Source organism: Drosophila ficusphila, unplaced genomic scaffold (genome assembly GCF_018152265.1).
Source record: "Drosophila ficusphila isolate 14025-0441.05 unplaced genomic scaffold, ASM1815226v1 contig_855, whole genome shotgun sequence".
Lineage (NCBI taxonomy): Eukaryota > Metazoa > Arthropoda > Insecta > Diptera > Drosophilidae > Drosophila > Drosophila ficusphila.
In genome coordinates, this window is record NW_025064807.1 from 564,322 (window position 1) to 591,028 (window position 26,707).

Below are 26,707 nucleotides of genomic sequence, written 5' to 3' on the forward strand. Positions count from 1 at the left end.
GTTAAATTACGGATTATGAAATAAACAAGAAAGGAAGCCAGCTTCATGAAGCCGAAGCTTGTATACCCTTGCTGTCATCAAATATGTCGAACCAAATACATAGAGGGGTATATGATGTAGTCGTCCGATTACTATGAAATTTTTTTTCTAAATTTTAGAGTCATTAAAAGACTCTATTATTTAGAAAACTATGCTTCTCTGATAAAAAACAACGATTTTAAATTTGTATACCTTGCTGGTATTATAATTTCAGTCAGAAGTTTTCAACGCATTGAAGGAGACACCTCAGACCCCATATAGTATATTTATTTTTTGATCAGTCGGAACGGTCGGGATCGGACGACTATATCGGATAGCTCCTATACGAGAGAATGAAATAAAAAACTCTCAAGCCGATGTTTTTGATCAGATCGACTTGATTTCTTCAAGTTGGCGTTTTCTAACTACTATTAAATTTCGGATTAAATTATATTAAATTCGGTTAATTCTATCAGATAGCTACCATAGGAAAGATCGAAAAATATATATATAAATAATGGAAAAAAAATTTAACGTCGTTGTTTTTAATCCCATAAGCATGAATTTCAAAATATGAAGCTTTTTAATAATCCTTGAATTTTTCATTAAAATCCGACAACGTTATCATATAGCTGCCATAGGAATGATCGAAAAATCTATATGGAAATAACGGAAATAAAATTATAACATAGTTGTTTTCCATCAGACAATCATGGTTTTCGGAATATAGAGTTTTCTGACCACTCTTGTCGAAAATACGGAAAATTAACTGAAAAATCGTCATAGCTTTAATATTGCTTAGCCTATATGTATTTTGTTTGACATATTTGATAACTGCAAGCCGGACCTAGCTTCCTTTCTTGTATGTACATATATTAAATTTTTTTTTTTGTCTTAAAAGTTATTTTTAAGAACATATAAATGAAAACCTTGTTTTACTTTATGCTTAAAAAACATTTTTATTCAACCTTCGTTCATAAATGTGGAACATGTGCTTGCAATTTATTTTTTAAGATGTACCTTTAAAGAGATTTAACCGCATTTAAAATCCAGCTCCGGAAAGCAGGGACACCTGCAAAGGCTACAAATCCGTCGCATTTTTTACCCAGGCCAAATGAGGTAACACCGACAAGTTGCCGGTCAACGACCAAAGGGCCACCAGAGTCGCCAGCACAAGTGGATTTTCCACGGGAATGGACACAAACGTTATCCTCAGTGGTGAAAAGATAATTCTGGCAATCTTGAATAAGAAGTTCTACGCCTTTTAGATGTTCCGGATATTCCCCGAATTGGATTTCTTGGTAAACTGTTACTCTCACTGCTCCCCAACCAGAAGCCTTCGCAAGAGTTTCGGGTGACGGATTCTTTTCGGCTAAGGGAATGCTCTGCACTTTGCTGGAGAACACAAGGGGCTCACTTAATCGCATTACAGCAATGTCGTTGACACCTGTTTTTTTGCTGTACTTCTCGTGCGACTTTATTGCTGCAACGTGGATGAGAGTCCCGTAGCTCTTTATCCATGAGGAGCCTGCGCGCACTTGGAATTCTTCGGCTCCAAGTTGTTTTCCTTCTTTGGAAAAGCGGTAGTGGGCAGCAGTGATGATAATGTCCTTGCTGTAAATGGAGCCACCACAGATATGATTCCCTCGTCGTTGTATAGACACCTGCCACGGGGCCGCTTCTATCTCAATATCTTCTGCACCGATGATGCGTTCTTCAAGTTCGGGAACTCGTCCTGCGGACAGGAAGTTGATTGCTGACAGCAAAAGAAAGCACTTGATGAACATCTCGAATAGTTTGGTTGGAATTGAAGACTAATGTTTTCACTACCGCTAGAGAAAGGCTTTTATAGGCCAAGAATGACATTCTTATTTGAACTATTCTTAATTTAGCCAATTGTCTTTGCCACTTTAAAGATAAGGAAATTGAAAAATACCAAACGAAATAGAGTTACGTTATTCCCAAGCAATTTTCAAAAGGCATTTATAGGTACAATCGTTCGCCTCATGCAACAAGTATTTTTAATTATTTTGTTCACCTATTTTAAGAAGACAATTACTTTATAACTAATTATTTATTATTCATGCCATGATACAAGTATATCTCGAAACATGCGAAATAGAAATTCCGAAAGAATAGCGCAATTGCATCAAGAAGAGCCAGAAGATACACGAACTGAACGCAATGAAGTCAGAAGATTTTTATGCTCATTCAAAAGTGGTAATTGGTGCTATGGACAAGTAATGTCCGCATTGTCATGCTGTGAAATTTAAAAATGAGCCAGCTGGGATGTGTTGCGCGTCAGGAAAAGTGCAACTACCAGAAATTGAAACACCACCTGAACCATTGAACGGCTTACTTATCGGCACGGATCCAGATTCTAACGTGTTCCTGAAGTCAATTTGAACATTTAATTCATGCTTTCTTCATAAGTCTAGAACTTGTACAGAAATTATAAAGTCATTTGCGGCCTAGACTTGTAAGTTTGGTTTGTGGCATTGTTAAAAACGAAAATCTAACTGAAAACACTTCAATAGACCTATGTTCCAACAACGTCGTCTTCCAAACTTGACTTTATAATTTCTGCCGTTCAGCCGTTTAGGAGAAGTTCAATGACTGACACCAAAATCACAAAAAACTTTACTTCACTTCAATTCACCAAAACCACAAAAATTGAGTTAAAATGCTATGGTAGCGTGTGTTTGTCAGTGTGATGAGGTAGTAACTCACTTTATATGCGATTTTTGGTATGTCGAACGGGATAAAAGTATCCTATGTCCTTCTCCTGGCTGTAAGCTACCACCCTACCAATTTTCAGCCAAATCGGTCAAGCCGTTTTCATGTGATGCGATTCCGCACATTTTTTGTCTCCATTTTTATATATATATAGTTGTTATAGAAAATTTTTTGTTAGAATATATGTTTGTTAAATTTTTAATAATAGTCTTGAAGTCAACAACAAAGATTGCATTTTTATTGAAAACAATTTTTTTGTTAAGCATTTTAATATTTGATTTGTCACCATTGTTCTAAATTCCAAAATATGGAAAATATGGTTATGCTTGGGTTAGAAATAGAAATTTGATAAATTAGTAATAAAGTAATTGTCTTCTTAAAATAAGTGAACAAAATAATTAAAAATACTTGTTGCATGAGGCGAACGATTGTACCTATAAATACCTTTTGAAAATTGCTTGGGAATAACTTAACTCTATTTCGTTTGGTATTTTTCAATTTCCTTATCTTAAAAGTGGCAAAGACAATTGGCTAAATTAAGAATTGAACTATTCTAAGAATGTCATTCTTGGCCTATAAAAGCCTTTCTCTAGCGGTAGTGAAAACATTAGTCTTCAATTCCAACCAAACTATTCGAGATGTTCATCAAGTGCTTTCTTTTGCTGTCAGCAATCAACTTCCTGTCCGCAGGACGAGTTCCCGAACTTGAAGAACGCATCATCGGTGCAGAAGATATTGAGATAGAAGCGGCCCCGTGGCAGGTGTCTATACAACGACGAGGGAATCATATCTGTGGTGGCTCCATTTACAGCAAGGACATTATCATCACTGCTGCCCACTGCCGCTTTTCCAAAGAAGGAAAACAACTTGGAGCCGAAGAATTCCAAGTGCGCGCAGGCTCCTCATGGATAAAGAGCTACGGGACTCTCATCCACGTTGCAGCAATAAAGTCGCACGAGAAGTACAGCAAAAAAACAGGTGTCAACGACATTGCTGTAATGCGATTAAGTGAGCCCCTTGTGTTCTCCAGCAAAGTGCAGAGCATTCCCTTAGCCGAAAAGAATCCGTCACCCGAAACTCTTGCGAAGGCTTCTGGTTGGGGAGCAGTGAGAGTAACAGTTTACCAAGAAATCCAATTCGGGGAATATCCGGAACATCTAAAAGGCGTAGAACTTCTTATTCAAGATTGCCAGAATTATCTTTTCACCACTGAGGATAACGTTTGTGTCCATTCCCGTGGAAAATCCACTTGTGCTGGCGACTCTGGTGGACCTTTGGTCGTTGACCAGCAACTTGTCGGTGTTACCTCATTTGGCCTGGGTAAAAAATGCGACGGATTTGTAGCCTTCGCAGGTGTCCCTGCTTTCCGGAACTGGATTTTAAATGCCGTTAAATCTCTTTAAAGGTACATCTTAAAAAATAAATTGCAAGCGCATGTTTTAAGCATAAAGTAAAACAAGGTTTTCATTTAAATTTTCTTAAAAATAACTTTTAAAAAAAAAAAAAATTTAATATGCATACAAAACGTACAGACATATTTCGATTCTGATCGTGATGCTGATCAAGAATATATATACTTTATGAGGTCTGAGGTTTCCCCTTCACTGCGTTGCAAAATTCCGACTGAAATTATAATACCCTCTGCTCTGCAAGGGTATATAAAATTTTGAAGGTGGCTGGGTCTTTATATTTTTCAGAGCTTTTGAGCATTTTGATAATGATAAGGCGTCCATAATGGTTATATCGAATGTTTAACAGTGAGCTTCCGTCTGGCTATCTTTATGATCTAGTTATGATCCAATCGATATAGCCATCGTCTGGACTTAATTTGTGCAGAATGGGCAGTTGTTCATTGCATTTCAAGCTATAAGCATGGAGGTTAATAGATATCTTGTAGCTCTGACTTTGGTAGTTTTAGCCCAAGGAGCAAGTTTGGGTCAGGACGAAAAGCTGCGCTATGATAATTACTCGGTCTACAAGGTCAAGTATGAAACTCCAGAACAAAGAAATCTTCTGACAAAGTTCGCAGAGGATCGGGAAAATGTAAGCAAGGGTTATGTAAGACTTTGAATTTACGATAATAATAATTTTATTTAGTTTAGATTATGGAGCGAAGCCAAAAATGAGTTGCACTTGATGATAAGTCCCGGCGCTCTTAGTAAACTCGAAAGCGAAATTCAAAAGATCAACGTCACTGCGGAGGTTTTTATTGGTAACGTTCAGAGGTAGGTAGAAAGATATAGTATTGTAATTTGGTACTTCAAATAAAATTTCTTAAATCTCCTTCAGCCTCATCGATTTAGAGGAAGAAGCCAATCTTAAGCTCAGCAGTGATGGTTCCTTTGGTTGGAAAAAATACAATACTCTGGCGGAAATTTATGAATGGCTGGATGGAATACTCGTAGCTTATCCCGTAATCACTGAGAGTTTTATCTTGGGTCAATCGTACGAAGGTCGCACCATTCGTGGCATTAAGATCTCCTACAAGTCGAATAATCCTGGAGTGTTAATTGAGTCCAATATTCATGCTAGGGAGTGGATCACTTCCGCCACAGCCACTTGGTTGATAAATGAGTTTCTAACCTCCCAGGATGAGGGAGTGAGGAATCTTGCCGAAAATCACGATTGGTACATAGTGCCCGTACTCAATGTTGACGGTTTTGTTTATACCCATGAGAAGGTAATGTCAAAAATTAAGCTCTTTCTATCTGCTATAATAAATATTTATTTTTAAGGACCGTATGTGGCGCAAGACCCGTCAACCCTCCGATATTTCCTCCTGCATTGGAGTGGACCCGAACCGAAACTACGACTCTTATTGGATGGAATACAATGGAGCTTCTTCGAACCCCTGTTCCGAGACTTACGGAGGGCCGAATGCCCTTTCAGAGCCGGAAGTTAAGGCCATGTCGGATTATATAAGCAGCAACAAGGACAAATTCAACGTGATGTTGGCCTTCCACTCGTACAGTCAGTTCCTGCTTTCTCCGTATGGACACACCAGCGAAGAGTTTCCACCCAACTATGACGACATGATGGCTGCTTCCAAAGCATTTGCCGATGCGGTGGAGAGTCTGCCATATGGAACTGTCTACGAATACGGATCAGTTGCGGAAATGCTCTGTAAGTTGATGGAAAGATGATCAAAAAATCATATTTAAAGTAACAAATTTTTTAATAGATGCCGCTACTGGAGCCACCAATGATTGGGCGTACGAACAAGGAATTGAGATGTCCTTTACCATTGAGTTTAGGGACACTGGCCGATATGGGTTCATCCTGCCGCCCGTTCAAATCATTCCCAATGCGGAGGAGGCTTTGGTGGGTATTGCAGCCCTTTTAGATAAGTGTGAGGAGTTGGGTTATCTTGAGCTCAAGACCACACAGTAAGTGCTGGGAAATTCAGTGTGCAATTAGTCAATAAAAGTTTGCTGCAGATAAACATTATCGGGCTGAGTTTCTTTGCTTATATTTTGCTTGCTTGCCACGATGTAGTTATACAAGCTTCACTGAAACAAGTTGATTTTAAATTAAACAAAAGTATTATCGAAGATTCATGAATACTTTTAGAGATACTTAAATAAAAAACTGAACAAAAAGTGAAGAAAATTTAAAAATCGTGTACTTCCTCAAAGTGGTTTTGATTGCGATCTCATACTGTGGTATTAATGAGTTGCAGAATATTTTCAGATTATATGTACAACCAAACTATGTGCTTGTCGGTCAGATTTTCAAAGTGATAAGGTGGTCGAAATGGTTATATCGATCGTTTAATAGTAAGCTTCTGTGCGATTATCTTTATGATCTAATTATGACCCGATCGATATAGCCATCGTCTAGCTTTAATGTGAATGGAATGGGTAGTTGCTTATTGTATTCCAAGAACTCAGCATGGCAATAAATAGTGTTCTGGTGGCACTGACTTTTGTAGTCTTGGCCCAAGGAGCGAGTTTGGGTCAGGACGGAAGGCTGCGCTATGATAATTTCTCGGTCTATAAGGTCAAGTTTGAAACTGCAGAACAGAGAAGTATCCTAAGAAAACTCGCGGAAGATCGAGAAAATGTAAATATAATTGAATGATTCCTTGAATAGGTAATGCTTAAGTGTTTTTAGTTCAGGTTATGGCACGAAGCCAAGGATGAGTTGCACTTGATGATAAGTCCGGGCGCTTTTAACGAATTCGATACTGAAATCCAAAGGACCAACGTCAGTGCAAATCTGTTTATAAGCAACGTACAGGAGTGAGTACATTTTTTATATTATTGTTATTATGACACTTAAAGTTAAATGTCTACAATATCTTTTATAGGCTAATCGATTCAGAGGAAGAGGGCAATCTAAAGGCCAGTAGGGATGGAACCTTTGGCTGGAAAAAATACAACTCCCTGGCGGAAATTTATGCATGGCTAGATGAGATTCTGGTTGCTTACCCAGTAATCACCGAAAGTTTTATTCTGGGACAATCGTACGAGGGTCGAACTATTCGTGGCATTAAGATCTCCTACAAGTCGAATAACCCCGGAGTGTTTATTGAGTCTAATATTCATGCAAGGGAGTGGATCACTTCCGCCACAGCCACTTGGTTGATTAATGAGTTCCTTACTTCCGAGGACGATTTTGTAAGGAATCTCGCTGAAAACCACGATTGGTACATAGTGCCTGTGCTCAATGTAGATGGGTTTGTTTATACCCACGAGAAGGTATTACCACAATTTTATCTCCCATTATTTTGTATTATAAATATATATATTATTTTAAGGACCGTATGTGGCGCAAGACCCGCCAACCCTCCGAAATTTCCACCTGCATTGGCGTGGATCCCAACCGAAATTACGACTCCCACTGGATGGAGAACGATGGAGCTTCCTCAAATCCCTGCGCCGAGGATTACGGTGGACCAAACCCCTTTTCCGAGCCGGAAATTCAGGCCATGTCGGATTATGTGAGCAGCATCAAGGGCAAAATCAATGTGATGTTGGCGTTCCACTCGTACAGTCAGCTCCTGCTTTCCCCATATGGACACACCAAAGAGGAGTTCCCGCCCAATTTCGACGATCTGTTGGCGGTTGCCAAAGCATTTGGCGATGCGGTTGAGAGTCTGCCATATGGAACTGTCTACAGATATGGATCATCTGCTGATATTCTCTGTAAGTCTATAAAATAAGTATTAAATATGCAAGTTTATAACTATGTTCTTCTTCGATAGATCCCGCTTCTGGAGCCACCAACGATTGGGCGTACAATGAACAGGGAGTGGAGATATCCTACACCATTGAGTACAGGGACACTGGTCGATATGGGTTCATCCTGCCCCCGGTTCAAATTATTCCCAACGCAGAGGAGGCTTTAGTGGGCATTGCGGCCCTTTTAGATAAGTGTGAAGAGTTGGGTTATCTTAGGCTCAAAACCACGCAGTAAATGCTGGAAACCCCAATGTGCAATAAATCAATAAAGATTAGCTGCAGATAATCCAGTGGTTTAGTTTCTTTGGGGTTGATCCAAGTAACACAAGTTTAGTCGTTGTTTAAAATGCGTGTGCTGTGGTTGCTTGCCACTCTGGTGGCCCTTTCAAGTGCCGGCGTCCTTAAGGATTCTCCCAAGGAGCGCTATGATAACTTCAGGGTTTACAAGCTGACTATTCGGAATAAAATTCAGTTGGCTGCAATCGAGAAAATTGGTGAGCTGACGAAGAAGGTAAGTTTTTCGGTGCTAGCAGTCAGCATATCTATATAACTTCAAATTTTTTGGGGGTAGTACAATATCTGGAAGGAATACGATGAACGCTCAAGACAGTTGGACATTATGGTTAGTCCCGAGGAACTGGAGCACTTCCAGGAGCTTCTTAAGTTCAACAACATCACCAGTGAGCTAATGATCGAAAATGTGCAAGCGTAAGTAATCGTGACACAATGTACGGGTTAAAGCCACTCGAAGCGATACGATCGCTCGATTAGCCAACCATTAGTACGTGGTCATTTGGAGTCATAAAGATAATGATCGGATCCCCATTTAGTCGTATCGATGCGGAGCAAGTCACGACTACTGCAGATAGCACTAGTTTTGGGTGGACGAAGTACTACGAGCTGGAGGAGATCGAGGCCTGGCTGGATGGAATCTTGGCTGATTATCCCTCGGTCACCGAGGAGTTCACTGTGGGCCAGTCCTACGAGGGTCGCACCATTCGCGGCATCAAGATCTCGCACAAGGCTGGCAACCCTGGCATTTTCATCGAATCCAACATCCACGCCAGGGAGTGGATCACCTCGGCCAGTGCCACGTGGTTCATCCATCAGCTCTTGACCTCCACAGACGCCGAGGTGCGGAATCTGGCCGAAAGTTATGATTGGCACATTGTTCCCGTTTTCAACGTGGATGGATTTGAGTACTCCCACAAGAAGGTGAGTGGTTGCTATAAGTGAATTCAGGTTCCCTAAAAATATTTAAAATAGTTTGTGTACCCTTGCAGAGAACTTAATGATTTTAAACATAACTTTGCTTTTTAGTGTAAAAACCTTACGAATTTTGTATACATTATAAGCCATATTTTAATATAAGTCCGATCTAGGATCTAAGATGTAAACAAATCACCTTAAAACTTTTTAATATTCTGTTAATATTTTTAAGGACTTTACCTCATATTTAAGAGGTCTATGGTATATGCTTATAAATGGTATACAAACAATTCGGTCCTCTGATAACCCAGATAAGGCTAGAAACACAAATCGATATCAAATGAAGGTTTCGTTGTGCTTCAAGACTCCCGCATTTCTCCCGATGATTTCTAAATTCGTGAATATCTGCAAGGCTTTTAACCCCTCAAGTTTTCGTTGTTAACAAAACACCATTATATTTTCTTTCCATTCAGGATCGAATGTGGCGCAAGACCCGTCAGCCACATGCCACGAATGCCTGCATCGGAGCCGATGCCAATCGCAACTTCGACTCCCATTGGCTGGAGAACAGTGGGGCATCCGACAATCCCTGCAGCGAGACTTTTGCCGGGGACACGCCAGGATCCGAGCCAGAAGCCAAGGCCTTGGTGGAGTACCTGACGAAGATCAAGGACGAGTTCAAAGTGTACATATCCTTCCACTCCTATGGACAGTATCTGCTTTCCCCTTACGGACACACCAAAGAGGAATTTCCAGAAAACTACGACGATATCCTGGAGATTGGCAAGGCCTTCGCCGATGCCATAGAAGCATTGCCCTATGGTACTGTTTACCAATATGGATCTACAGCTGATGTGCTTTGTAAGTATTTAGTATTAAACTGTTTCCTTTAAACAAACTAAATACCCCTTTATAATTATTATTAACCACTTAAATATTGAACCATTAATCACAGATGTGGCCACTGGAACCTCTGTGGACTGGGTGTTCAACGAATTGGACAAGAAGATCGGTTACACGATCGAGTATCGGGATAAGGGCCGATATGGATTTATCCTGCCACCCGTCCAGATAATTCCCAACTGCGAGGAGCTGATGGTTGGCATGCTGGCTCTGGTTGAAAAGACCAAGGAGTTGGGTTACTTGTAATAATACGTTTTATTTGGTGCGAGTAAATCAATTACTCGTTTTTATTAAAGTACCTCACATAGGAGGCCAGCAAGTCGTCCATTTTGTAACCCTGGGTGGTGCTGCACAGCAGCTTTGAGGCACCGATCATGTTGCCGAAGCGAATGTGAAAGTGGTTTTTGCCCGAGCTCCAAATTCCCAACTGGGAGTACTCGTAGCTACGAAGGATCTCTTTCGTGTGCGGGTCCAACAGATGGAATCCCGAGCTGTTGATGGCAACCAGAAGCGACTCCGGAAGAGCTTCCTCGTTTTGTTGCTTCACCACAAAGAAAGTGGAACCGAAACAGGGGAATCGTGAGAGTTCCTGGAGAAACAGGATCTTAGCCTGGTCCTCAGTCAAGTGATCGCGATGGAGTTTCGGCAGTATTTGTTGTCGCCACTCTGCCACAGTTAGAAGAGGTATCAAATCCTCGGGAACTAACAATGGCAGCACTTCCGGGAGTCTCTGCAAGCTAACATCATGGTCCGCACTGTACACCAAACCTGCCAAGTGCGAGGCCTGCTCGCAATCGATGGGATAGTAGCCCTTCAGGTATTTGTGCAGCTCTTGGGGATAACTGAAGATCACATCTCCGTTGAGGTCCGCTCCAGGATGATTGTTCAACCACAACTTTCTCATGAAATGCAGTTGGTAGTGACCATCGGAAGCGGAACGCAGAGTTTTCTGCTGTCTTAACCAGAAGATAAGTTGGCTGATGAAATCAAACACAAAGTCCTCCTCCGGCATGGCGTAAACCCTGTCGCCTGTCTTCAAGAAAATGCTATATCCCACAGGTGACTTGAGTTCCAATCTGTTAGCGATATCAGCAATGAGTTCTGATCCCCGGGTATGTGACTCGATCTCGAAAGCCTCCACTGTTTCGTCGGGGAAATATATCTTGTGGTAGATGTGAAGGCAGCGCTGTTGAATGCCCTCGACCTCGATGAGATGGGGAGCGTGTTTCCTTTGTCCCTGTGCCAAGGATCGCTTCAACCGCTTGAGGCAGGCATCTGCCAGGGCATCTGCACGCATGCGCAGCAGGATAATCAGCTCCCTCATTATCAGGACACTGGGAGCCACCAAGCCAGTGGCCAAGTAAAGCAGGTCCCAGCCTCGCTTTTCGCTTTCGTTGGAGGGATTATCAGTGAGTTGTTTCATCAATTGGCAGTAGAGCTCATCACAAAGCAGCGGATGCAGCAGGGCTGGTTGGAAAATGAGGTCCGTGTTCACCGGCAGATTGCTTCTGGCAATGTCGCCCATGTACTACATAAGAAATTTAGGGAAATTTAATAAATTTAAAACAGTGGTAAAACTTCAAAAACTTATAGAACTGTTTAACGATTACTCTGCATTCGGTAGTAGTTTTCAAAGTTATAAGTTAGTTAGTTTGTATAATTAGTATCGTCTTACCTTAAGAATGTGATGATGGATAACCAAAGCTTGCTGGAAAAGGGGCGGTACTTTAACTACGGCCTTAAGAAGGGGAGCCTTCAGTGGCTCAGGCGAAAACTTTGAGAGGAGAGCCGTATCAGAGCTAAAATAAAATAGTTAAAAGGGGTTCAAAAACCTCCTTACTTTCTCAACTTACTCCAATGGCTCCCTAAATTGTGTCTCAGCCAGCTGAGAGATATTGTGTTGACGACGTCGCGAGTGATTCGCTCTTGGAGTTGGTTTCGGAGGTTCTTGGAATCTGCCCTCCCTGAAGATATCCCGAAGTTTTTCGCTCGGCTTGGTAAGGGTGGCCAAAATGCGAACATTTCCAGCTGCAAACTGACCCCAGTGGCCATTTACACAGCCCCTGTAGAAATCTTGGGCATTGCCAGCCAATAACTTGGCACCCGTTACACCCTCCTCGAATTCGATGAGGTCACCGGGAGAAAGTGCCAGCAAATCCTCCTGATCTTCAACCTCCACCTGATCCAAGGCCACACCGTAGCTCGAACGCTGGCGGAGATTATCCAGCATGTAGTTGATCACTTCGTTGGCATCGTGGGCCATGCTGCAGTGCAGCACAAAGTTAACATGTTGATAGGTCATCACATGCAACTCATCGTTGTCCTCCAACTGAACCTTAAGTAATTCGCCGAAACTACAGGAGGCCAGCACCTGTTCGGTTTCGTCGATGAGAAAAAGACCCGTGGAATTGATGCCCAGCATCAGTTCATCGCTCTGCAGCTTGGGTCCCTCCTTGCGAACCACTTCAAAAAGTCGTGAGTGTCTCATGGGCCAAGTTAAGTGGGCAAACAGGCAGATGTCCTCCTTGGCCCTCTTCTGAGCCTCCAATTGCAGTTCCTTCTGTTGTTCCCTCACATAAGAGCTCTTTTCGTAGGTGGCTGCTATCAAGCGACTCCAGTTCTCGATGGCTCTTTCACCAGGAGCTAGAAGATCCCTTGGAACAAAGGCTGTTATTTCAGAGGGTTTCAATCGGCGGATATCCCCGGGACCATGTTCTATAAAGCAGGCCAGAGCACAAACCATAGCTATATCTTTCTCAGAACGACAACGGTACTCTCCGCACTTTAAACCATTCAAGATCTGCTTGTAGATCAGCTGAGTGGCTTTGGGGTCCACTGAAGGATCAAACCAAGTGGCGAACATCTCCTTGCGAAGGTAGAGTTTCCAAGGAGCATCCAACTGACGCTGTTCGCACTCCGAAATCGCATCCAGGACATGCTCCTGACCAGCTCCCAGTGGCATCAGTTTTCCATTCATCGAGATAACCAGTCCAAAGCCAAAGGTATCGGTTAGACCCAAGCCCTGACAAAGTTGATTCACTGCCTCTCGGGAAGTGCTCGCTGCATCCACCTGCAATCTCCTCTGCTGTCCGTCCATCAGGTGAATGTCCAACTTGAGTGGCTGGCGACCCCGAATGGCTTGGAGTTCGAACAAGGAAGGCGGCTGACAGCGGGGTCCGTTCATCAGGGTTCTCTCCAATCTCTGCAAGGAGGGAGCTGCCTGCAGTTGGGCGGTTCCCTGCTTCATGAAACTACGCAGATGTGGCTCGAAATCGCTGCTGGGCGGGAAACAGCTCAGGCAAAGCGAAAGGAGCAGCCATCCACGGGAGTAGGAAGTGCGATTGGGGTTGAGGTACAGCTGCTTGCAGATCTGCGCCAGGATTTCATCTCTGCAAATAAGTATGATAAATTAGAGAAATTCAAAATATTTTTTATTGAAAATAAATGAAACATTTAATGCTATGTTCCCTTAAAAATTATAATATTTTCCAATGTTGCAATAAGATTACCAAAAGAAAAGCAACACATAAAAAATCTACCGGTTGTAGGTATAGATTTTTATACCCTTGCAGAGCAAAAGGGTATTATAATTTCAGTCAGATGTTTGCAACGCAGTGAAGGAGACACCTCAGACCCCATAAAGTATATATATTCTTGATCAGCATCACGAGTAGAATCAGAATACGTCTGTACGTCTGTCCGTCTGTCCGTCTGGCCGTCTGTCCGTCTGTCCGTCTGTCTGTTTCTCTTCAAACTAGTCTCTCAGTTTTAAAGCTATCTTGCTGAAACTTTCCCAAAAGGTGTGTAGTTATTGCACGCAGTATATAAGTCGGAACGGGCCGGATCGGCCGACCATATCGGATAGCTCCCATACGAGGGAATGAAATAAAAATTCTCCCGCCGTTGTTTTTCATCAGATCGACTTGAATTCAAGATGGCGTTTTCCAACTGTTATTGAATTTCAGATTAAATTTGATCAAAATCGGATAACTCAATCATATAGCTGCCATAGGAGAGATCGAAAAATATATACATATAGAATTAATGGAAATAAATTGATAGCATGGCTGTTTTTTATCCCACGAGCATGATTTTTTGAGAATCAAGTTTTTTAACTAGCCTTGATTTATAAAAAAATTTCATAAAAATCGGACAACTATATCATATAGCTGCCATAAGAAAGATCGAAAAATCTATATAGAATTAACGGAAATAAAATGATAACATTGTTATTTCTTATCAGAAAATCATGATTTTTGGAATATAGAGTTTTCTAACGACTCTTGAATAGCAAATAAAATGTTCGAAATATTTGATGACTGCAAGGGTATATAAGCTTCGGCTTGCCGAAGCTAGCTTCCTTTCTTGTTTAGAATAACATACCTTAAGTTCTCCTTGAGAATACCATGCCCAATGATGAAGTGCAGTTTATCTAGATGACTACTGGGAACATTTAGCCAGTGTTGATAAAAGTCCTCGACTTCCTTATGGCTTTTTCCAATAATTTTTGGGCTTCGCCTTTGGCTCTGACGCACAAATAAACGAGGCTTATAAAAACCAGAAGTGTTCAAGAAGTTTGACAATTCACCCATCAGATTTTCGTTATCATAAGTGTGAAAAGAAGGCGAAGAAGCAATGTCTTGTATGTCGCCCATAAAGCGAAGGATAGTCAACCAAATTGCCTAGAAGAATTTATGTAATTCTTAATACAAAAAATGTTTATTTTTTTTTTAAGTACTCACCTTTGAGGCCATTTCATCGACAGGAAGTTCATGTTTCAGCAAGGATTGTTTCAGAGGTTTCCTTTCATGCTGAGCTGTGGCTCCACCACAAAAGTAAGTTGCCGCATATTTCAAGTAACTGAAGTCGGAGGTGTCAATATTATTTTGCACTGGCTTAGGCAGGCGTATTGTATCCCCAGAAGAAATATTGTTGAGTTTTCTCAGGACAGCCTGAAATTAAAGTATAAACAAAGGTTTCATTACAGGGTAAACAAACATTTGAGACCCTCAATTAAATTCCTCCACTATCCCCTATTTCACTCTCTTATACTGTGTAGTGTAGTAGCACTCAGTTTTCAATTCAGCCGTATTAATTATTTCGACAGCTGTAATCTGAGTGCCACTTATCGAGAGGTGCTCTACTCGTAAGCTTTTATAAATATTTACTGGCGGGTGAGGGTAGTGCGAATGGTATGGGCATGCTGCACCCGAAGATATGCCTTCGCGATAAGGACGGCGGCGATTATTTACGATCCCGTTTTATTTCATTTATCATTTGGTATTTGTTTTAAATTTCTGCCGCCACCTGATAGCAAGTGGTGCTGGCCACGCTTCAAAGAACTCGGGTCCCGCTTCGGCAATTTGTTTTGGCTCGATTTAGTTGCTGACTAAAGACGACACGACATGGATCTGCGTTCTAAGAATTGGCTCGACTATTGAAAGAGGGGAATTCTTCAACTTTTGACTAATAAAATGTATTTTTTTGGTGCTGCGCTGAGGTTGTTTTATTTAACTGCTTGGAGAAAACTGAATTGGTGTTAAAGGCATTAACATGAATTGTCTACAAGGTTAAGTATAAAAAACAACCCTTTTTTTGGAAAATACTTTACAAAATAAAACCAGTTCTTAAGGGAATCGGTTCTACATTTAAAAGTAAACAAAAGGTAAGGAATTAAACATCTAAAAGATCTTATATCTCATTTTATGCGTTATGCGAATTTAAGAAAAATAATTATTTTTCAAGTAAGCGTTATAAGTCAAAAAATTATTGGAGGAAATAAAAATAAAAATAAACAAAACAAAATAAAGGCAAAAGGTAAGGAAATTGCCTCATAAATAAGCTTCCTGATAATCTCATTTAATTGACTTATAAAACTGCTCAATATACAAATAAAAAACAAGTGGCCCTCTTGAAAAAGCTATAACTCTAGAATCTTCCAAGTCAAGAAAAACTATTTAACATAAAAGTTATTTTGAGGAACAACTTTATAGGCTTCATAGGCAGCAAAAAATATTTAAAAATGCCGAAATTGTATATAGTAGGTATATTTAACAAGGATTCCCTTATTACAGTAAATTGGTAAATAGCTTGGAAATTTCCAGAGTTATTATAAGAACACGTCAATATGAAAGTAGATTTAATCGCTTGTATGTCATATCTCCCGAATGGAATAAATTAAAGTTCTACAAGATAACGCCGAAATGCCCTTGTAAGCCACTTGGACACATGAGTTGTCCATGGTCCAAATATCAATGAACAAGTGCCTGTGACTCAGTTCGTTCAGGTTTTAATAGAGTGAAATGGTGAAATGCAATCCCAGAGTACGGAAGATGGTGATGTGGGACGCTCACTGGACTTGGACTTGGACACAAAGCACAAAAGCTGGATTGGGGAGTTCCCCAAGAGTCCACAACCAAACAACCACAACCAACGCAGACGAGTAAACACACGAACAAATTGCGCATTTATGTCTATAGATGCCTTTGAGGATTTTATTTACAGTGCTTAATTATAATGGTACACTTAGATATTAGGAATACGTAACAAAAAGCATTTACAAGCCAAGATATATACAAGCCGGCATTAAAGTACTTATGTATTAGATTTGTACATTAAAACGAACCAAATGGGTGGAAAATAATCAATTTGATTGATCCAATCTGTGCCAAGGCCGATATTAGCTGGATAAATTACAAAGTAAGTTTCACTGATCAATTGAATGGTTCCACTCCCTTTAAGGCCCTAAAATTTAAATGATAAAAATAATAAGTGAATGTGGAATTCATGCCTTTCTATAAGTGGACAACGTTTCCCAGATTCACTTAACAGGTAACTCTAAATCTTACACTTTCTAATGGCACCTGTTCATATTGTAGATGAAGTTTATAATTAATTAGTTAGTTATAATTTTAAAGAAATAAAGTTTTCTTTAATTAAAAAAGTAGAATATTTTTAGCGAGAGAATAATAATAATCGCAGAACAGCATTTCTGGACTACAATAATTTAAAAGCCAAGAGTATTGCTTAAATATATAATTCAAGTCAAACGTGGATTAGTTATTTTTCTTTAAAAATACTTTCTTTTTAAAAGAAATTTAAACAAAAATAAAACATTTTTTTTTTTAATTTTTAAATTGTATATATAAAAATATTAAATATGTGTATTTCTATGGTGCCTAGGAACTGAAATAGACTTTATCGTTGTTTTTCCCTCCCGCATCCCCTAAGGAACCATTTCCCACTGATCAGGACTACGAACTGGTGGGTTTGCTCTCCATCACCAGCTCCTCTAATATCAGCAATAGCTACTTTTTTTTACTATTTTGTTCGGGGCAGTTCCAGTCCCAGCCCGATCCGCTACTAGAGGCGGGTCTGGTTGACGATCTTCCGCGGCGCCGCCTCGTAATAGTTGACCGGGCGGGAGAGGAGCTTGGTGGGCACATCCCTGCGCATGCGCAACGCCTGCTCGAAAATCAGAGACTTCTCTTTGACATTCGGCCCCAGGGGACCACTCACATCGGGTTCGTCGTTGAGGAAGCGGAACACGTCGTCCACCATCTGCTTGGAGGACTCCACATCGATGGTTCCTGGACTTTCGGGAATGGGGATTATTCGGTTCGTAGTGGTGGTGGTGGTGGCACTGGCAGGTCGGGTGGCCATTGGAGCAACTGCTATCAGAGTGGTTGGAGCTGGTGGCAGGGACATTCGTGCCTGGAGAGTGGGAGCCTTTGGTGCCTCCTGTTTGACGGATCTGGTTCTCCTTGGTTGCTGCACTGCAGCCATGGCCAATGCATTTCGTGTGGCTGCCTCAGCTTTGAGCCTCTGCTCCTCCTTCAGTCGCTTCTCCGCCGCCTCCTTTTGCTCCCTCTCCTTCTGCTCCTTCAGTTGCTTCAGTCGCAGCAGCTCCTCGGCCTCCTTGATCTTGGCCAACCTGAGAAGCTCCTCCTTCTTGAGCTGCTGCTGCTTTCGATTCTCCAGCAGCTTCGCTTGGAAATCCTTGCGTACCAAGTAACCACGACTTAAGGCCTGAAGCTTTATGGTTCGACATCTGACCATCGTGAACTTGGTGGTCAACTGCTGGGCAGCTATACAGGCTCCCAGGCGATGGAATCCCTGTCGCATTATCAGGTACTTACGACGCTGCAGGCGACCTCGCCAATATCTCTGAACCGTGATAATGGCCTCTCGGTATTTCTTTAGATATCGCCGGAACAAAACCCTTCGGATTCCTCGCTGAATGGTCACAATGCTCTTGAGCATCAGTTGGGATCGCTGCAACTCCAGACTGGCATCGTCCTCGTCCCTCAAGAAGAGCTTGGTTTTTCCGTACTGGCGATCGGAATCCGCGGACAGAGCCACCTCACAGATCTCGCGGGCCACCTTGCGGCAATCGCATTTCTCCAGAGGTCCCACCGGTGGCACCAGAAGGCGGTACCGTTCCACGAAGGCGCGGTAGGCGTGGCGGATCGGATAGCCCGCCCTTCGGATGCGAGCGGTCTCCATCATTCCTGAGTATCGCAGCTGTCGCACACATAGTTCCTTATCAAAGTTCTGAAAAGTGAATAAGGAAAATTAAATATAATACTATTGATTTTTATATAATTTAAAAGTATGTATATATGATTTTTTTTTAAATATTTAACATTTGACTTAAAAGCTATTATTGAGATGCTTAAGGGGACGTTCTCTTTGTTTTCGATCAAAAAATCGATTTTTTTTTTTGCAAAAATTGAAAGCCACATATCCGTAGAATATGTGTGTGAAAGGATTTTTCGATACGATGAATAGTTTGTCAATGAGAGCGTCTCGAATACACCTGCGTCACGCGCGCTGTGGTATGCTCTAAAAACTTTAAACGCGTTTTTCTCGAAACCATGTTTTTCAACAAAATTACGCGTCCACAGCTTCATTCTGTGAACCGATTTGCTTCATGTTAAATTTTTATGAAAGTAGATGCTTTTCTTTAGGGCACTAACCTACTCCGGAAAAAAACAATAATTATAAATATTTATAATTTTTCAACGTGGTTTAACTGAAAAAAAATGTACGAAAATCAAACTTTAAAATTCGAACGTTCATTAAGCGGTCAATTTATGGCCGCAATTTGATGCCACTAGGTTAGTGCCTCGCACAAGTATATTAACTTTACATAATGGTAACAATTTTCTATTTCTGTTGACTACAAGAGGCTGCAGGCTCGTAATTTTGGGACGATGTTTGCGCGCGGAGGCACACGAAAGCCGCCATTTTGCAGCCGCCATTTTGAATTTCACCATCAAATAAATTTTAAAAAAATCTTGAATAATAAACGAATTCAAAAGCAAAACCCGAAGTTCGTACGCCTTTTCATTATCCCACAAAAATTGACGAACTTTGCCTTCATTTCGACCAAAACAAAGAGAACGTCCCCTTAAAGAAGACAAAAGACCTTTGCAATAATATAAATGTGTTGTGAGATAATAGGCTCAAAATTTTAAAGAAAAATAATTTTTTACAAAAGGTTATGGAATCTTAGAGTTTTTTGTTTATGTAAAAATATTTTGTTGTTCCATAAAATTTAATTAAAAACTCAAGAGGTTTCTATCATCTCCGAAATCATGTTTTTTTCTAATAGTGCTTTTGTTTTTAATGTTTAACTCACCTTGGGCTCCTTGAATTCGTTGGGCTTAATGCATCGAATGAAGTAGGGATGCGCCTGCGATAAAGTGCGCATCAGCATATCCAGAGAGTTCCTGAATTTCACACACAATGTGGGCTGCTTCTTTGCCGTGTCCATGGGCATTTCATGGGGGAAGATGTCCACTAGATACTTATTAGCAGATCGCTGAACCAGAGACCTCAGATCACCACTGAATGAATCGCGATTCTTTTCGAGGAAACCCAAAGGATTGTACATAACCACGCCAGCATAGTGACGAATTCCAAACAGAGAAGTTTGTGTTGTTTTTCCCTTCACATAAATGGATCGATTGCCATGCTGAACGTGCAGTTTTTCGAGCAGAGTTTGATCAGTGCCCTTGGGAAACTTGGACTCTTCATCAATGAGGGACATCAAGTTCATTGGTTTCATGCCAATAAGATCCAGGATTTGCTGATTGTCCTGGAACTCAATGTGCTGCCAGTTGATGTGCTCGTTTTGGTACTCATCTTGCTCCATCTGTAAAACACATGAGGTTAGTAAATATATAATAAGGCTTAATTACAATTTTTAACCTTAAAGATATGTCCAACGAAAAACTGCTGTAGATTCTCATTGGCATAATTAATGCACAATTGCTCAAAGCTGTTGTTGTCAAAATTCTCAAAGCCGAAGATGTCCAGAACACCAATGCTGTTCATGGGTTGATCCACTTGCTTGTTAATAGTCTCATTGATCCTTCGTACAATCCGCACGAAAATCCCATCGTAGAGGGATTTCACAAAAGCATCTCGTCCTTCAATGGCCGCCTCCTTGGACAAACTGGTGGTCACATGTTCGCCATGCACAAAGATGGTTCTTTGGGTGAGAGCAGCATTTAGAGCAGAAACGGGAACTCCCAATAATTGAGAAACCCTCTGCAGATTTGGTGTGTCATCAATCTCTGCAGCTTCCAAATTTGCAACCTCAGTTGCCGTGAATCTCAGGTTACCCAGATGCAAAATAGCCGCCAGTAAACTGAGTATGCTCCAAACTTCCTCTGGTTTAAAGGAAAGCACCTTCATGGCTGCTCGGATATCCGCAAAATCCTTGGCATCTCCTCTTCCAGGCAACGTAAAGCATCCTCCTTGTGCCAAATAATGATATTGACTGGGGGATTGCTCCTGCAACTTCAAACGCTCTCTTTCCGGAGCAGAAAGTCCCGCCAACATGCAGTAGAAAATGTGGTAATTGCGTTCATCGCGACTCTGGAAGACAATTCGGGATTTCTCCAGAAGATACTGTTGGATTCTCGCTCCCTGAATGGCACCCTCTGGAGTAAATCTGATTTCAATATACTTTCCGAATCTCGAGGAGTTGTCATTGCGCACAGTCTTGGCATTTCCAAAGGCCTCCATAATCGGATTGGCTTCAATGATTTGCTGCTCGATCCAGGAGTGCTTGCCACTAATTGCGGCCAGGTACTGCAGTATTAACTTGGTGCTCTCAGTTTTCCCAGCACCTGATTCTCCACTAATTACCACACACTGATTCTCCTTCAGTCTTTGCAGTCTTTGAAAGGCATTATCACTAATTGCAAAAATATGAGGTGGCAGTTCAGCTAGTGATTTGTTCCTGTAGAGCTGAATCTCCCTATTTGTATAGATTGGCAGAATCTGATACGGATTGATGGCCACCAACATAGAGCCAGTGTAGGTCTAAAATGAATAAAATATAATTAATAAATAATATTATTTTTTTTTTGTATTCGATTAACTCACATATATTAACTGCTTGGCATATCGATTCTGCAGATTCCTTAGAATAGTATACTCCTGTAAGTCTCCCAATGTGATCATATCCTCCACATCCTCCTGGGAGGTTACATGCATGGCCTTAAGGACATCCGCCGCTGGCACCCAAAACTGTTTGTTCCGATCATCGCAAACTAGGGTCTGCGTTTTTTCCGTTCGCACAATCCGAGCTCCGAAAGGCACTGCAAATTCACTGGTGGTATTCTGCGGTTTCACCCACACATACTCTCCCTGTATCAACAATAAAAAAAACATCAAAAGATTAGTGTCAAGGTTTCAGTGGATTATCTTTAAAATCTAACCCCCTCAAAGAGAAACAGGTACTCTCCAAAATCGTTTCATTGACAACTGCTAGTGGGTCATATCTCGAATAGAGTACTGATATGAACTGATTACACAGCCATTTAAGTATTATTTTACACGGCAAGTTTATAAATTTTGGAGTGCAGTCCATAAACCAAGCCAATAATAAGGTCTTAAAACTAGGCAAAGCCTTATCTGCATTGCACACATCTATAAAGTCAGAAATCAACAAACTTTAAAGGTAAAAATGAGAGTCTCTTAATTGTTCTTAAATCCAATTTAAAATTCCAAATAAATTTGAAAAACCATATGTTATCTCATTTCCTTTAATTTGGTTTCTTGACGCTAAAGTAATCGATTGTAGGAACTTGATAAGAAATCAGAAAATAGTTCAAACGGTCGTAAAATAATTTACCTATGGGGTCCCCTAAATATCCAACGATATCTAGAACTTTTTATAGATCTGCCACACCCAAAGAAACATTAAATAATAAGTTTATTGATTTATGGTCAGAGTTGGGTTTTCTTTGTCTACGTTATATAAATCTGTTTTTTAAGGGCGAGTTAAATATGGGTAATTAAAAAAGCAAACGGTAGCCAACTTTCGCAAATAATTGTAGTTGTTGCCAGGCGTTATCTTATCTGCCAAATGCCGATATACAAAAAAAGGTCTTATCGGTATTTGTGAATCGAGGAATCAAAGAAGCACTACATGACACGGCTGCCGAACAGGTGATAATTGCCAAAAAAGAGTCACCATTAAATTCAATATGTTAAAATAAATAGTTTTATGGGTAGAAGAATGTTAAATTTTGGCAACTGATCTCCAACGACCTTGCTTATCGGCTTTAAGATAAGATTAAAAAACCAATTTGCCAATTCAACTGATGTCACCTAGAACCTATTCCCAAAAAATGACATAAACACCTGCTGAAAAATTATGGTGTCTTTGTTTTAAAACTTTGCTTTCACCATAAATAATAATCGTCAGCCAGATATTTTTGCTAAACGAAGTGTCCGAACATGAGATCACCCCTATAAACTATGACTCATTGGTGTCACTAATCGGAAATATTTTTGCAATTATTTCGGTAATGGGTGTTGTACTAATTCTTTGAAGAATTATAGCACAAAAACAAAAACAGAGTGATAAGGGGACTACAATAGGTTCCATTATAAGCTGTTCTGGATTTACTCTACTTGTATATTAAAACCTTTAACGCGCCATTTCGTATCTCTTTTCCTTTGCTCTTGAAATTCAATCGACAATTGGCCAAGTGTTTGATAAGGTTTTTGCACCGAGAGGAAGTATCCGGAATTAATAATGTTTTCTTTTAATCAAACTGAGACATTTCTAAGCCCATGGTGGACACAATCTAAGTTTGGGCTACCTGCTCGTAAATACTTTATGCCCATAATCACAGGTGTTACTGAATTCCAATTAACACACGTGTAGGCGAGTGTATTCGATAAGGAGGCAAGTTTAAAATTAAAATGAGCCCCATGATGGGCATAAGTCGGAGCAGTGCCAAAGGAATGTGATAAAACGATTCGGTTATCATAGCAATTTTGTGATAACCAGAGCGAATGGAAGGGAAAAACTGCCACGACAACCAGGAAGTATTACTTTTCGAACTTATAGCATTCGCACTTACATGTTGCCGCACAAATTCGGACATGGCTGGTGGTTTTTTCTTGGCCTGGCCAATTTCACTTCACCCCACTTCACAGACACACGCGCCGTCGACGGTTCTTAATTGGCAAATATTTGCCGGAAGATTTCAGTTCTGTTGCCACAGCCGTTTTTAATCGAAGTTTTTTTGTAGTTCTGTTCGGTTCGAAGTCTCGCAAACGTCTGAGCTCTGCTCAATGGGGCCCTCAAATGTTTTGGCTGGCGGTGTGAGTATTGCCAACTGTTATCTCAGCTGATAAGGAATATTGAATGCTTTTTGGCAGCCCTTATCGCCCCTGTTACCATATGGCGGCGCTCTCAGCGAGGAACCTAAATCGCCAAGAGATATAGACCGTCTGCAAGCCCGATTTGTTTTGCATACGTCATGATTAGCCGTAAAATGTATCGATGAGTATCCCGCGAATCGGTGATTATATAGCCATGAGCTGCACATTTGCTTATGTGCAAGTTCCAACGTAACTGACCCTGCCAATGAGTCATGTGATTTGTCATGGGTTCGAAGTATGGATAACGAAAGCTAATGCCAATATAGCGCAATCTAAAGTGCCGGGCTCTAAGGGGTTGTGCCTAGACTCACGAAGCTATAATCATTCGACTACATTTTGGGAAGTACCTTTCTTTCTGTTTATTTTTTGATACTTATTCTTATATTTGATCGATCCGAATTAACCATACAATTGTTAAACCAGTAAAAGCCCTTTATAGAATCACACACAAAATTTATAATATTATTTCGTTATCATTAATAAAATATTTGTAGATAGTTGTGCAAATGATATTAAATCGCATTAGCATGTTTGAATAGAGTTACCATTAAAACTTCGAGGAATTCAATAATAAAGAAAAATATTAGCATATTAAGAATTAACATAATAATAAGTTTGGTAAATATTATTTATATCAAAGAGTTTGTTTACTCAACTATAGACTTATTTGTAAATATTTCACCATTTACCATCAATTACTTTTCGCATTTCATCAACTGACAATCAAACTGATTACCCGATATTAAAGACCTTAAGTCATAAATAAAAATAAAAACTTTACTACGCATTTTGGTAAATGCAACAATCAGGTGTCATATAATAGACGGGTTCCCTGAACACTAAGCACGAAAACTTCTTTGTTAGTTTTATTGAACCTTTTTTGCCCCCCCGCCATGGTTTCGATTTCAATAAAGATTACAGAGTCCAAAAGTTAACATTTTTGTTGGCTATTCGTCATTCGCAGAGGCGTTTGGCTATCGGACGATATGACAGCGCTTGTCATCTGCTTCAGTAATTTGTTAAGTATTATAATCATAATTGAATGTGTTTGTTTGTTCAGCAATCGGTGGAAAGATAGTATAAACAGAAAATAAATAAACATAACTTCTGTTTAAGTGCAAGTGCCGGTTTGTCCTTTACAAATAAAAAGGGTAAGCCTTATTTTATCAATCGAATTTAAAATGTTTGTAAAGGCATTAAGTTCGTTGTTAGTTGGAAATGGTGAATTACTCATACGACATGTGGCCGATGGCTATTACTTCGTCTGCATTAACCACTGAAAAATAAATACTACTGAACAAGATAGGAGTACCGTAAATAAACATAATAAATTTGCTTTGAGCAATAATAATTACACATTTCAAGAACAATAATCCCAGATTATTGAGAAATAAACTTATAAATAAACAGTAGTCCTGGTTTTATATAGGTATATTTTTATGTACTTCAATGGCAGATTACCCAGTTGTTAGCTCCCGGAATGACATCAGTTCACCTTTATCTATTCGACTCAATTTGGTTTCGGCCCTTTCCGTGGCTTTTTTGTTGCCCGCAACGTCATCGTTGTCAGTAGATTATTTTGGCCTTAGCAAATTGTTCGGCGATAAGCGAGGGAGCAGCTTCAAGTGGCTGTAATAAATTGCAGGTGCCCCAGGGGATGCCGAATGGCACGTGCCGAACGAAACACATCCGAGGACGAGCCCTTCTGGGGTGTGACTTTCTCGGGCGGAGAAGGCTGCGGCTGCCAGTCCTGCCAGCTGGAAACATTAATCCCCCTTGGCTTTCCTCCTTTTTATCGTTGCGAGTCCTTGGCGGAATGCAACGAACCCTCTTGAAAAGCTCACGGAATGGGCGAAAGTCGCGCGTTAAAAGCGCAATTAGGATTATCCTGCGAATGTGCTTAGCGGGAGCAACACAAGGCAGCTTAGCCAGCTGGGCGAGCTCAGCTTTTGACCCAATTTCGGACGTCACTAGTCCGGCAACAAACACGAACTAAGAAGAGCCCGGGGCGGCTCTCCACTGAGCAATGTAATCAGTGTGGATTTCCTTACACTTCTAAAAACTTTTCATTTGAATTATTTTCATGTATTTGTTTAGATTTGTAAAAAGAGTTCCCAATTACTTAAGGCACAGAAAATGTTTTTTGATTATTTTTATCATATGGGAAAATCACAGTATTACGTTTCTATGTATAGAAAAATATTGTTTATTTATAGGGTTTTTTTTTTTTTGGAATTTTCGTATATCTTAAAATATTTAATTTGAATTTCCATAATTTCTTTAGCTATGAACTATTTAATTTTGAAAACGTCTATTTTTTATGACTTCAATTGTTTTTTCTACACAAAGCCAAGTAAAAAGGCCGAAGATGACAGCAAAGACTTTTCACTTTCCTCTGACGTTCTGCGGACTGCTGGCGGCGCATAAAAATTCAATTAAAGTCGGCGACGGCTGGCCAAAGGACACAGGACAGAATGCTAGTCTGCCGTCATAAATTCCACGCCGATAACGCGGCGTATGCGCAATGTCGAGCAATTTGTTCTGAGTTTCGAGTTGCAAGTTGCGAGGTGAACCCCAAGCAATCATCGTCAGTGAAGTAATTTACAATGTTTGCCGTGTTCGGAAGATAGCAGCATCGCTCTTACCGCTGCACTCGCTCGCTGACACTGATAATTCAGTTGGCAATGTACCACCCACCGCCCGCTGGCCACCCCCTTCCACCACCCAACCACCCACTTTCAAAACACATTGTTGACCTATATTTGGGCATCAATGAAACGCTAACAAAAGCGAGCGGGGAAACAACAACAATTTCAATGCTATTGAGTAAGTTGAGTAAAAGCTCCCAGTAACCGCTTCGCTGGAGAAAAGCTGGCACAGTCTCTCATATTCCTTAGCTGCAAAGCTTTGGGACTGGAAACGAAAGCTGTTATCCGCTCTCAATCTGAAAAGTTACTTTTTCG

The 26,707-nt window shown here is 40.6% G+C and overlaps 6 protein-coding genes across 6 annotated transcripts; 4 read left to right on the forward strand and 2 right to left on the reverse strand.

Annotated features, from left to right (window-relative positions):
• Positions 1–951: 951 nt before the first annotated feature.
• Positions 952–1,832, reverse strand: LOC108100785 (trypsin alpha-like). The gene has a single exon (XM_043209372.1). The coding sequence runs from the start codon at positions 1,803–1,805 to the stop codon at positions 1,041–1,043; it is 765 nt and encodes a 254-aa protein (XP_043065307.1). The 5' UTR covers positions 1,806–1,832; the 3' UTR covers positions 952–1,040.
• A 1,533-nt stretch (positions 1,833–3,365) lies between these two features.
• On the forward strand, positions 3,366–4,210 carry LOC108100834 (trypsin alpha-like). The gene has a single exon (XM_017204905.1). It carries the CDS (start codon positions 3,393–3,395, stop codon positions 4,155–4,157), a length of 765 nt encoding a protein of 254 aa, XP_017060394.1. The 5' UTR covers positions 3,366–3,392; the 3' UTR covers positions 4,158–4,210.
• A 403-nt stretch (positions 4,211–4,613) lies between these two features.
• On the forward strand, positions 4,614–6,201 carry LOC108100828 (zinc carboxypeptidase-like). Its single transcript, XM_017204897.1, has 5 exons — positions 4,614–4,797; positions 4,852–4,979; positions 5,044–5,434; positions 5,490–5,877; positions 5,936–6,201. Exons 1-5 carry the CDS (start codon positions 4,627–4,629, stop codon positions 6,142–6,144), a joined length of 1,287 nt encoding a protein of 428 aa, XP_017060386.1. The 5' UTR covers positions 4,614–4,626; the 3' UTR covers positions 6,145–6,201.
• Positions 6,202–6,639: 438 nt separating this feature from the next.
• Positions 6,640–8,223, forward strand: LOC108100827 (zinc carboxypeptidase). The gene is made up of 5 exons (XM_017204896.1): positions 6,640–6,816; positions 6,868–6,995; positions 7,064–7,454; positions 7,514–7,901; positions 7,961–8,223. The coding sequence occupies exons 1-5, from the start codon at positions 6,646–6,648 to the stop codon at positions 8,170–8,172; spliced, it is 1,290 nt and encodes a 429-aa protein (XP_017060385.1). The 5' UTR covers positions 6,640–6,645; the 3' UTR covers positions 8,173–8,223.
• A 54-nt stretch (positions 8,224–8,277) lies between these two features.
• LOC108100874 (zinc carboxypeptidase) lies at positions 8,278–10,368 on the forward strand. Its single transcript, XM_017204966.2, has 5 exons — positions 8,278–8,448; positions 8,509–8,645; positions 8,768–9,152; positions 9,620–10,007; positions 10,102–10,368. Exons 1-5 carry the CDS (start codon positions 8,284–8,286, stop codon positions 10,293–10,295), a joined length of 1,269 nt encoding a protein of 422 aa, XP_017060455.1. The 5' UTR covers positions 8,278–8,283; the 3' UTR covers positions 10,296–10,368.
• LOC108100873 (myosin-VIIa) lies at positions 10,286–23,626 on the reverse strand. The gene is made up of 10 exons (XM_043209360.1): positions 23,441–23,626; positions 21,450–21,713; positions 20,265–21,386; positions 19,693–20,208; positions 17,568–18,602; positions 14,792–15,001; positions 14,433–14,731; positions 11,903–13,438; positions 11,725–11,848; positions 10,286–11,577 (listed from the first exon to the last, which is right to left on the reverse strand). The coding sequence occupies exons 1-10, from the start codon at positions 23,462–23,464 to the stop codon at positions 10,327–10,329; spliced, it is 6,381 nt and encodes a 2,126-aa protein (XP_043065295.1). The 5' UTR covers positions 23,465–23,626; the 3' UTR covers positions 10,286–10,326.
• Between the last annotated feature and the right edge of the window lie 3,081 nt (positions 23,627–26,707).